The sequence below is a fragment of the Lampetra planeri genome, chromosome 18 (genome assembly GCF_965212315.1).
Source record: "Lampetra planeri chromosome 18, kcLamPlan1.2.h2, whole genome shotgun sequence".
NCBI lineage: Eukaryota > Metazoa > Chordata > Hyperoartia > Petromyzontiformes > Petromyzontidae > Lampetra > Lampetra planeri.
This window is the reverse complement of record NC_136124.1, coordinates 3358259-3370348: the sequence shown is the minus strand read 5'-3', so window position 1 is coordinate 3370348 and position 12090 is coordinate 3358259. Positions and strand designations below refer to the sequence as shown.

The following is a 12090-nucleotide window of genomic DNA, read 5'->3' as shown; positions in this document are numbered from 1 at the left end:
CTTTTCACCTAATCTCAAGGCCCAGTATTGCAGACAAGGAGTCGGTTCTAGCCAAGCAACACAAAACTCATTCATTGCTATTCGTGTTTGACTCACACTTTCACCTATTGCCGGTACATTATTACTTGCAAACATGTAAAGTCTTTGTTTCCACTTTGTTTTTTTTATTCAGGTAAGTGCACACCTGGGTTTACATTTCTGTTGCAGCAGCAGCTGAGCAAACGGATTGTCTGTTGCAAACATTAACACCGTTTTAAACGCCATTGTTTTGGTGCAAGTCCTTTTCGGAAAGAAGCCTGGGGTGGTTACTGAGCAAGCCAACCGGGTTCTTTTGAAATACATCAACCATACAGTTGGTCAAGGCCTTTCAATTAACCAGTCATTACCTAGACCAGGTGTCGGCAACCTACGGCTCCGGAGCCGCATGCGGCTCTTTACGGGCTGCTTCTTGACGATATGTACGTATGTACAGTATGTACTCAGATGCATTGCGGCTCTTGAAATACTGAATTTTGTACCGAATTGGAAAGAAATGGCTCTTCTTGTTATTTTGGTTGCCGACCCCTGACCTAGACCATCTCAACCTGATGTACCACGATGTACAGGGTTGTCCAGATATCTCGTGATCTTCATTTGATTCTCTAAAACATAATATTTTTAGAAGTTTATTTAAAACAGAAATGAATATGCAAAGGGCAAAATGTTAGGGGTCAGTTGGGGGTCTTCAAGACACCTGAACCACCTTGTACAAGGATCCTCAGGTCCCAAAGTCGTCACCTCCAACCATACGCGACCATCGCATCAAAAGGGCTCTGTTCAAGTCTACTGTCTATATTCTATAACATTCACTCATTACAATCACTCACCCCGAGGCATATTTTCCTTAGGCAGTCTATTGAACGTCCTATTGTTTTTTTTCTTCCACTGAATGGAAAAGCCTCCACAGGCTAATAAGCTTGACTCACACGTTGTAAAATTTCACCTTGCCATTTGAAAGGGGTTTTATTTTCTCATATAGCGCTTGATGTGATCTTTGCATATGAGAACACCAATAAAGCCTCTCTGACAATGATTTGAAATAAATAAAGTGTTGTATTGGTCATTACCAAATATCTCAACGAATCGCAGTACTTATTCATCAGCTGCTGCTAGGTGTGTCCGAATTATATCAACCACTGGAATGCACTGTATTTCGACGAGGTGCAAATCACCCCGCATTCGAAGCTATTCAAGCACAACCCTGGGGATATCACACACCCAGCCAGCGAGATACTGCTGGAAAAGCATTTTATGATTACCTCTGACAAGAGTACATTCGTTTTTTCCGAGATCACTTCAAAGTCCAATTGTTGTAAAATGCATAACTAAATGTTGATACAGGCTAAGTCACAGGGGAGGTGGGGGAGGGAGCTATTTCCCCAACTTTTCAGATTCGGAGCAATCTGTATATTTTCTGCAGATGTCAAGTAGAGGGGTGTGCAATAGATATCAGATCCCCCCCCCTACCCTAAAAAAAAATTACTTTGGACAGGAAAGTAGAAGCTATTTTCTTCCAACTGTGCTATGGGTGTTTACGACAAGACATAGAATCCATTCTTAACTTGCATAGCAAATCCCCATCCCCTGTTCAAGAATAGCCAGTGGAAGGGAAACGTGCAGCACTCAATGTCCTTGCTTGCGCCACTCCTAATAGAAAGGCCTCCATTTGAGGGCGCTCAAGAGGGTGTTTGGCACATCCACACTGGCCATATATTTTATTTTGGAAAAGGTACCCGCATTATTGCCCCACCACACGCATATTTGTGGTCGACAAACTGGTGTATCCATTTATACTGCTGTGTGGGGACTGAGGTGGGGGCGGATTTAAGAAACTTGCCCGTGCGTTCAAATGCCACACTAGGAGATTGAATCGAACCAGCAACCTCTAAATCACAAGTCCATTGCATCACAACGGCATCCTCTGCAGAAGGAAATATCACGAAGTATTCTTCATCGACAGTTATATCTTAAACAAAACAAAGGGCAATACATCCATCCAACCTGGAAGAGATAATGTTTGTCACATGGCACCCAAACCAACCGTTAATACTGCTGTGGCATTTAGACCAAATAAGTGCAAAATAAAATGTTATAGGGTTTGTGGTTAGCAGATAGTGATGGCCATGCCTGCAACTTACTGTTGCCATATCATTTAGCCACCTCCACTTGCCAAATGCTGCCACACTTAATGCTGGTTGCAGGTTATAATGCAGGAATAGGACAGAATCCCGAATTTTAACTCTTGTTATGTTTAGAGAGTGGCAACCCAAGATGTTGGGAAAATAATTCCTGGGTTTAAAGTTCCAAACAACCGCTGACAGCCAACTTTCCCAATCGGTGCCAAGCATGGCTTATGCCACGATAATAATGTTGACTTACAAGGCCCAACATTTCCAAGAGGGCGACATGGGGTCTCTTCCACAAGGAAAATGCAGTTTTGCGTTGTTCAAGGAAAAGGCAATTGAATAAGATGTACTTGGTTCAAAAGTAATGTTCTAAAGATGTTCACAACACCTACCTTTCACATAAAGTGATTAATTATTAAATCTCATGTACATTTGCTTACGTCCAGAGTAGTATAGAGCATTCCCTCCATCTAAATCAGTTCTTTATTTTTATACAGAACATTTGTGATGATCTGTCATTTCTATAGAGGCTCACATATCTGACCTTTTCACATATCCACCTGTACCTCAGTTTCCAGCGAGTTGGATATGCCACGTTACACCATATTCATCTTTTTTTGTTTTATGCAATTGGGAACAACAGCCATATCAGACGCTAATGCAACGAATCGGCATAATCATTGGTTCACTGCAGCTCAAAGACTCACTCCGTCAAGGTGTGTGGTAAAGCTCGGAATTTGAAGGCCTGGAGACCAGAATCGATGTGTTCAAGGAGGTAGTTCCATATTCAGACAGCAGATGAAACGAAGCTTCTGTTCAAACATTACAATGCAGCGCAAATATTTGCTGACCAGGCATTGCGATGGCTAAATAGTCATTCCTTGGGCTGCCATTGCATTGTGAGCGTTAGGATTGACATGAATGGAAAATAGATGCATATGAAGTTGGTAAAAGAATATCTCCTCACAAAGTATGAGTCATTAATTTTGTTTCAATATTCCATTTTATATACAGTATTGTACAAGCCATATAAGCACAACACAAATGCATAAATAATTAAACATTCACAAAATATTTTATTAATTATTAAGAAACATTTACACTTCACTACCATGCACAACACCTACACATCAATGCAGTAAGAAATATATTCCAACAAGTACCATTTATATTGTTACTAGTTTCAAAAAGCTAATTTTGTCTGTCTAGAAACACTTTTTAGTAGTTATTGGGAAGCAAAGTTCAAATATGGCAATGCAAAGAGAAAACTAGAACCAGTCTTCAAACATGAATCATTTACAATAAGAGCAAATAATAAATAAAAATGTAAGTTTGGCCGATTTTATTTATATTGACAAAGAGCATACACTGTACCAAGTCTCCATATCCATCCTACTGGTGCAACTTTGCTTGCATGTGGATCAAGAAAAAGGGCCTTACATTATGAAGAAACACACATCCAACCACACAGTCATGTTCAAACACCACACTGGAATGTAATGATACTGGAGCATGGATTTAGATAAGCCTAAACAAGTAACGATTATGAGAAAAAGTGCGAACTAAAAAACAGGTTGTACAGCGATTGTAATTTTTAAACAATACAGTAAACGTGGTTTTTTGCATTAAACACTTCAATATGAAGCAGTTAAGTGCTTGGATGGCTTGTTTTAGCATTATAAATTTGGACACAGGTTAATTTTCTGTCGGTGGACAGCCACGTAACTTGAACCCTGACTCTCGGCCACCCGTACTTATCCAGTGGTTGAGACTCAAGCACTCTGAAAATTAAAAATTATTTTTGATTGCAGGATCTAAAAATAAGTCTTGAAAGCTCAGTATACTGCTCATAAAATTCAGGCTCACCAGTAGTGTGGTCTAAGGTGGCCCTTTTCCTGTGCAAAATTTTCAAAGCTCTTCTTTTAGAGAAGTAAATATTTCCTGGTGAAGAAAAGAGAACATGCTTCATGAATGCTTGGTAGTTGTGGTTACAACTTTTAATTTCAAGCAAAACCAATAAAACACTCGTGATTTAGTTTCAGCAAAAGTTCTAGAAAATTGTACACGCAATATAGTGTCTCGTAGAGGGATTTGTCACGAATATTCTTTAAAAATATATCAATGTAATCTCATGGATGAATAGCACTTACTTATGTTCAATAAACTAATTTAATTACCATAGAATCACAATAGATTTGGGTAACTGAGGCCAAGTGCCCTTTTAACAACAGGAAAACTATAACTGCATTTCACAACTCTCATCCCTCCAGTCCCAAAAATACATCTGTAAAACTTAAAAGGATAAGCATACTAAAAGAAGCTGTTGCCTATAAGATGGATGTGCATGGAAGAGTGTTGTCAGCAAAAACATGTACACTGAGAAAAGGAAGCATCAGACACATGGGATGTTTTGAATGGAAAATATCAGCTGGACATAAAATAATAAAAAACGTGCAAGAGTAGGTTCCGTGCGAAGAGTAGTTTAATTGGCTCAATTAAAAGTTGGTAAAAACTGAATTGGGAATTTTATAACAAAAGTTTTTTGTTAATTTTACCAGGTAAGGCCCCACTCAGCTATATAGCTATTTTTCAGAAGTGACCTGGACACAAATGATAGCTCAACAAAGTGGCTTATCATGTGGAAATTTCTAGCAGTACTCTAAACCCACGTTTCTAATTGTGGATGGAAAAACTAGAGGATCCGGAGAAAAATGCACACGTCCATGGGGAGAACATGCAAACTCCAAACATACAAGCATCAGGGTCGGGATCGAACCCACGGCCTCCTGTATACCAGGTTAGGTAGTTAACATCTCGCCACCGTGGAGTGAAGGCGTGCTAAAAGGAAGCTCTATAATAAAGGATTTTGGGGAAAAAAATTACAAGGTAGAAAAGGATACGCAGTATCAGAATCTATATCATGACATTAAGAGGGAAGTGAAAAACTGGATAAGATGGAGATAACTTGAGCTAACAAACTACCCTTTGGCAAATACCTCGAAGAAAATAAAATCACGCTTAGGAAAACATGCTTGCAGGAATTGCCATCTCAACCCATAATGAGTTGTGGAAGCATGAGCAGGGCTTGACTTGTACGAAATAAAACTCTAATTGCACTCTAAGTCTTTATAATACTACTAGCCGTAATGTTTTTATTGTGTGGTCAAATACAGTCATCATTTTCCAAAGTTGGTATAAAATGAATTAATATTTAGTGATGTATCCAAATATATATTTTTTATGCATTCTACTTTGTTAACAAGTGAGTAGTTTCAACTCCAGAACTTCAAGCAGGGACGTTGCAGTCACCAGGAGCAGTGAAGTGGACATAAATAAAAAAGTAATATTTAAAAAAACCTTCTTTAAAAACACGCTTTTATGAAATGTATTAGTAATGGAAGAACTCCACGACTCCAGGAAGTGGCCCCGAAGCTTGCCATAACGTAAGGGACCGGGCCAATTACAGCCAACGTCAGTTGACCGTGGACAATTAGACCCAAGCCGAAACATAGTATATAAAAAAAATGTTTAAAAATTATGATAGAATATAGTATTGTCATCAACATGACACAAGTATGCCATGCCAAGTTTGCAGTCGATACCACATTGGGAAGTGTGTTAAAATTGAGTATCAAGATTTGAGGATACAACAACGAAAACAACAACAGACAAGAGTGAGTTAAATGAAAGCATGTAAAAAACCTACAAATTTCAAATCAGCGAGCTCACCTTGGCTGCCTTGCCCGTGTCACCAGGTAAGGAAGCAAGTTTATCCACTTGTTCTGTCATCGTGTGGAGCCACTCTCGCAAGTGCAAGGCATTCCTGCATAGCAGACAAAATTAAAGTATTCGATTTTCGTAACAAAATTAAATTAAGAGCGACATATCTTAAAGGAAACATATATTGGTGGCATCCTAAAATAATTCTGAACGAGGCATCTATTTATGAAAGGTGTTCTTGAATTTGATCCTAAATGATCACTGCAGTTTAAGGATTCAGCATCTGCCACTGAGCAGATGCGTGTATGCATACTGAACTTTTCACACCATACGTAGCCAACTGTTCTAATCGGAGGTGCAATGCACACTATCTAATATGCATCTGCGAATGAAGGAGACCGGTAAGCTTAGCTCAAAATGTACAATGACGGTGTGGAGGGAAATCAGTTTCCGAACAGAGTTGAGTAGATTTATAAAAGCCTATTAGGGGACACAGATTATTTGGTCCATGCCCCCAAATGAATTTAACTGTTTGGTTTAAGCCTCATGGAATTAAGCCTATTAAAGCCACTTACACATTCCTGGTGCTATTTCTGCAGCCAGACTGTTAATTCAACAAAGGGCAACGGATGGGCTTACGTTTATCCAGCTCACATGTGCAGTAGTTCTACATGCCGTGCAATGCTGAAGCATTGTTTGTATACACACTATTTTATCAGCGGGTGACAGACCTGTAGTTTGTAGGAGTAAAACAATGACTGGCCATGTTTGTCCAGTGACAAAGGCATATTTCTAACAAAAATAATCCAACAGTTGGCAGTAAACATAGACATAACCATATTTAGTGGTAATCCTGAGTAAAGCAAACAGCGCATACATAACCATTGTCATACCTTTCATCAAAATACACTTGGTTGTCCCTCCCATTGGTATCTACAGACAGCACTGTCTTCCACTGCTTAAGGACAGCCTCGAGCCACTCCAGGGCAGTGAGGTTGTAGCTGGAAGGAGAGCAGTAGCAACACTCTGGGTGAAACGACAAGTATTGGCAGGTTCTATTGATCCTTGCAAGCAGAGGGCTAAGTCGGGAACTCATTTCAAGTGCAGCTGATGACAACTACCCCCCCTGACCTCGTGTTTAGGATCACTTAGGTGGTTTCATTACTTTGTAACAAAAAATCAGTTCTTGAAAAATGTGACAAAACATTGTTATATGCATCATTATAATAAATTTATTGTGTGCACCCTTACAATTTTACTGAGTATGTATGAATATAGGTTTACTCTCCAGTGATAATCACAATATTTTGTGAATTTGTACAACAATCATTGTCCGAAGCTATGAGAGGTTTTAATGATGTGCAATTTATGGAAACATTTCCTAAAATCAATGTTTTTCTGTCTTTAAACCGTGACACAATTGTAAACATGCATGATGAAGTAGCTTAAGGAATGGTGACACTTGAAAACTCTCAAAAAATATTTCAAGGTATGAAGCTCGAAGCTGACTGATTGGGCACGATCAGCGACTGGTAAAGGTGTGGTTTGTCAGGCTTTGAGTTATGACACTATATTGTGTTTTTGCCTATGACCTATCATCCGGAATGTGCCCAGTCTCGTAAGATCTGAATCTAAGCCTGAATAGCACATGTATGGGTGACCATCATGCACAAAACAGGTATTTTAAGCAGCCGGGGGCTATGTTGCCAGCAGAAGACAGTGAAACAAACTCAATAATTGTACTGTACAATGCCCCAAAGTCTATGCTTCCCAAGACCAGTGTGATGAGGTATGGTCAAACAACCCCAACGACTTGCACGGTGTGGGTAGTGGATTGACTAATCCAGCAGTGGATTAATGGGCTGTACAGGTACAAGCTCGGGTTACCAGTTTGAATCATAATGAAAAGAAGAAAGTAGATTATACGGAGCTTACTGTTCATATCTGCTGTTGAGCAGGGCGTCAATCAGTGGTAACAGCTCCACACAGGCTCCCAGCGGCTGTAGTTCTCTGTTCTCTTTCAGGCTAGCAGGGATACAAATGCACAGCACTGCACATTTAGAAGGCCCATCTACAGGGCTTTAATGCATTATTATTATAATCTCAATATGCATTCAACAACTCTCTGTTTAGGCTTATAAAAATGCACAATTCGGAGATGTTTGAAAAATAGCTTCCCGAAATATTTTCAACAAGTGCTTTAACAAAAATGACCAAGACTACTTGAGATATTTTTAGTATGGGAAAAATTGTAATAAAACAGTATAAACCAGTGTTATTCACTACGAAGTAGGGGTGGAACACTGCGATTAATAAAGATGAATTAGCTTAAGATTATACATCAAAGGACCTGTATAATAATAAACATTTATTTTATGAACAAAAATTGTATGTCATGGGTTCATGTCGCCCCTGCAGCAACTAGAGGTGGTAGCGGTCACTGTTGTATAATACAAATAATAAGATGCAATGAATTGTGACAACTCATCGAATCACTGCCAGAAATTGCTCCAAATCTACTGTAAAATATTTACATTGTATGTCCATATTATATGGAAATAAAGCATCGTCTTATCAAGCATTCACTCAGGTCAGTTTTAAGATGTTAATTATGGGATGTCATCACCTTTTCGTTATGATTCCGATGCAATTAGCAGCTACGCTCAAGTCACGTACCCTGCGGAGAAATCGAGGCATGTGTTAATAGCATTTGCAATGATGAATGCATACCTTTCAAAGAGCTTAGGATATTGTTTTTTTTAAAGTTCTGAATGCTGATATCCAGCTGATATACGTGCCCACCTAAAGAGATAAGAGACCAAGTCAGCAGGGTTGCGTTTCCAGAAGGTTAAAGCTGCATCTAGTTTGAGCTGGTAGTCAGATAGAACCTGCATCATGTCTTCATGTTCCTGAGTTATCTGGGAAACGAAAAATGATAACAAGTTTACGCTTTAAGGAAATAAACACCTTTTTGAGGTTCATTATAAAAATGCTCAATAAAAAATAAGACAAACATTTTACAAGACCAGTTTTATCGTGACAATTTATTTTCGTATACCAGCATTACATAGGGGCAGTTACCTAGTGTTTTATGTTGTGAAATTAATACAGTAAAAGCTTGGATTGCGAGTAACTTGGTCTGCGAGTGTTTTGCAAGATGAGCAAAATTTTTAAAATAAATATAAATTTAATAAACGAGCGAGGTCTTGCAATACGAGTAGTACGTATATGCTTTGTCTGCCAAGCGTCACGTGATCACAACTGATATACGAGTGCTTTGGATTACAAACACGTTTCCGGAAGGAATTATGCTCGCAATCCAAGGTTTTACTGTACAGGCAATCAAACATATTTCTTTAAAAAAATGTTTAGCATGTTGCAGAGGTGACAAACTAGGATTTGAAACACAACTTTATCACAATACATAGACATCACCGTAAACGTTTTTGAAACGAGGGTGACTTGATTTTAATTACCATGGCCTCGTTTTGAGCTGCGCACTCACCTCTTCAATGATATATTGCTCCAATGCTCTGCTTCTCTCAGCTGTCACATCCGACAGGCACGCTCTACCAATTACAGGCCACAAGTGCCCATCCGCGACGTTGTTAGCCAGCCCGTCATGGGGCGCAAACGTACGTCCTTCACCACTGCTGCCGCCACTGCTGGCCGACGCGTGGGAGATCTCGTTCTCTTTTTCAGCCATCGACCAGTCCGAGTCGAAATCAGTCTCCTGAACAGGTGAATTCTTCAGCTCTAACACGGGCTCCAGGCACGCTCCTTCAATGTGTTCTCTGTATGGACCGTGCTTCAATTTCACCACTGTGAGCAGGAAGAACAGGAGAAAAGAAAGTGCAATCTTTGCACATTCTAGGAAGGTATGCGGGATCCTTCAGATAATACAGCCCTATTTGTCCGATAACAATTGGTACTTGTTACTGCAAAAACTCCGGACTTGTTAACACTTGTGAATAACCTGTCGACAATTTTTCTGTAAAAGAGCTGTTACTTCGACATTACTTATCGCACCTCCGATTAGGAAGGTTGGCTACGTACGGTGCGAAATAAGTCAAACATACATACGTAACAGGTTAAGTTGCAGCCCTACAGTTTCTTGCTCAAACCACTACTAGCACAAAGGCCTCCATTCGTGGGACCTTAAGAGCCCATCTAGAGGAAATTTGTCCTACTCTTCCACACTTGTAAAAGGGGCGAGTATCTCGACTTTATCCCACCAAACGCGACCTGTCGACCAACTTTCGTGTACTCATTTATACTCATGGATGGACAAGGGCAGGGGATTTTAAAAACACTTTTGTAAATGCACGTGGTGGGTGATTGAACCGGCATCCTCTGTATGTGCGATTAATCCTCGCTTAACGCGTTTGCATACGAGTTTTTCTATAAAAGTTCTTCTATGAAGGAACACTTTTTGCATAACGTTGAACGCGTCCGTTCTAACATAGTTTCTGAGCAGTCAACTACTTTCCTAAGCTGCGCGCTATCTTACAGTACGCGGAACGATACAGTACTCGGCGTATCCTCATCTCAGTTTTTTTAATCCCACCAAGGGATGATTGCAGACTGATTTTATTGTGCAAATGTGATTCAGTCCAGAAATGTATCACTTAACGCACCACTTTTTAGGAATGCATCTACCGCATTCCTTTTTAAAACGATTTCAATCACTAGCATAATATATGAGGAGAGTTTTGCTCATAACATAGGCACCACTATAAAAAAGCACCAATATTCTTACCTCTATATGTTTTTCCCAATGTAGGTTGCACCAGAGAAGATGGTGAACCCTTGATTATATTCAAACCTTTGATTGTTTTACTGCAAAAAAACAAAACAGTACACATATGCTTTACAACAAATAGTTTACGACAAATGTAAAACTCAGAAAATCATGAAGGTAAAAATCTTTCTTACCGCTTTTTTTCCTTTAAGTTGAGTTTGTCTTCATATGGAGAATGAGAAATCTGCAGGCATAGAGAATTCAGGCATTATGTTTGTAATGTTTAAACGTTGTTGTAGAAATGTATATTTCAATTGTAATCAGATACCTTTGTTTTGGTAGAAAGGCTTGATGAATGTAAGATTCGTAAACGAGGCATGTTCATTTAAATTGGAAAGCAATAGACTTGGATTGTAAAACATGTGGCGACCACATATCATAAGAACAACATATTCCTTTACTTGAAAATGTCCATGAACTTTACAGTGTTTTGTCAATCCACTGCTGGATGATGGCCTCTCCACACCGTAAAGGTCATGGGGGTTATTTTCTCAAACTTCACGGTGCTGGTCCGTGTGGGTTGGTGTAGGCGATGGAGGAACAGAGTTGTGGGATCAAATAATTATGGTCATCTGCTGCCCACATCATTGCCCCGATGAATGCCTATATATGTAACATTAAGAGGTATTGCTTGCCTTCATAATCTTGTCATCCTTGGCAATAGTAAGACGGGGAAACTTGCATTTCTCTGTTTCTGAAATTGGCACAGATTTCAAGGTTTGTCTCGTCCTTCCTTTTCCACGCTTCGCTCCAGATGCCATCATCACACACCCCCTGCCGCCTGCGAGAGAACATCGATCCATCATCACATCCGATGCCGCTGCCATACACAGCAACTCTTTCTCCCGACCGCCTTGTCACAGCCTCAAGGGGTATTATTGGGGGCCTCTTGACAAACACACCTTACTGGACCTGCAACATTCAGGAGAGCGCAGAATGATACACCATGTGCAATCCCCTCGGCTCTATCTGTGGGTTCATGCAGGCTTATGATGTGCCACATGTACAGAGGGGCATTTACAGTAGGCTACTGTACATTACTTTACACATCACGCTCGTCTCACTTAGTGGCCCATTTGGCACAAAGTAAGCAGGGTTGGAGGGAGACTCCAGATACATTGTTTTGGGGTTATATTACATTTCCAATTAACCTGTTCCCAGAATATGTACAGTAATACCACACTGCATGGAAGAAATCGTGTTGCAAGTGCTGCATCATTGGGATCTGAAAGTCAATTCGCCAAATGGAAATGTTACACTTCGAATAAATGATTAGAAATGCGAAAGGAACGAAAAACAATCTAAAAAAACATTAATGTACAGCAATGTCTCGTTTAAAACTGAAAACCGTCGAATGAATGGAGCGAAATGCCCCACATGCCCCACGGCAGCACCGAATTTTAA

The 12090-nt window shown here is 39.9% G+C and overlaps 1 protein-coding gene across 3 annotated transcripts in view; it reads right to left on the bottom strand.

Annotated features, from left to right (window-relative positions):
• Positions 1 to 3149: 3149 nt before the first annotated feature.
• Positions 3150 to 12090, bottom strand: part of KATNBL1 (katanin regulatory subunit B1 like 1) — a 138809-nt gene continuing 129868 nt past the window's right edge. For all 3 annotated transcript variants that reach the window (XM_078602295.1, XM_078602297.1, XM_078602296.1), the window contains exons 2-11: positions 11322 to 11467; positions 10821 to 10870; positions 10645 to 10724; positions 9391 to 9707; positions 8688 to 8803; positions 8512 to 8562; positions 7821 to 7910; positions 6779 to 6886; positions 5895 to 5988; positions 3150 to 4106 (exon numbers count right to left, since the gene is read on the bottom strand). In XM_078602295.1, the coding sequence (XP_078458421.1) occupies positions 4074 to 4106; positions 5895 to 5988; positions 6779 to 6886; positions 7821 to 7910; positions 8512 to 8562; positions 8688 to 8803; positions 9391 to 9707; positions 10645 to 10724; positions 10821 to 10870; positions 11322 to 11467 (1085 nt within the window). In that variant the 3' untranslated portion in view covers positions 3150 to 4073. The remainder of the gene's footprint in view (positions 4107 to 5894; positions 5989 to 6778; positions 6887 to 7820; positions 7911 to 8511; positions 8563 to 8687; positions 8804 to 9390; positions 9708 to 10644; positions 10725 to 10820; positions 10871 to 11321; positions 11468 to 12090) is intronic.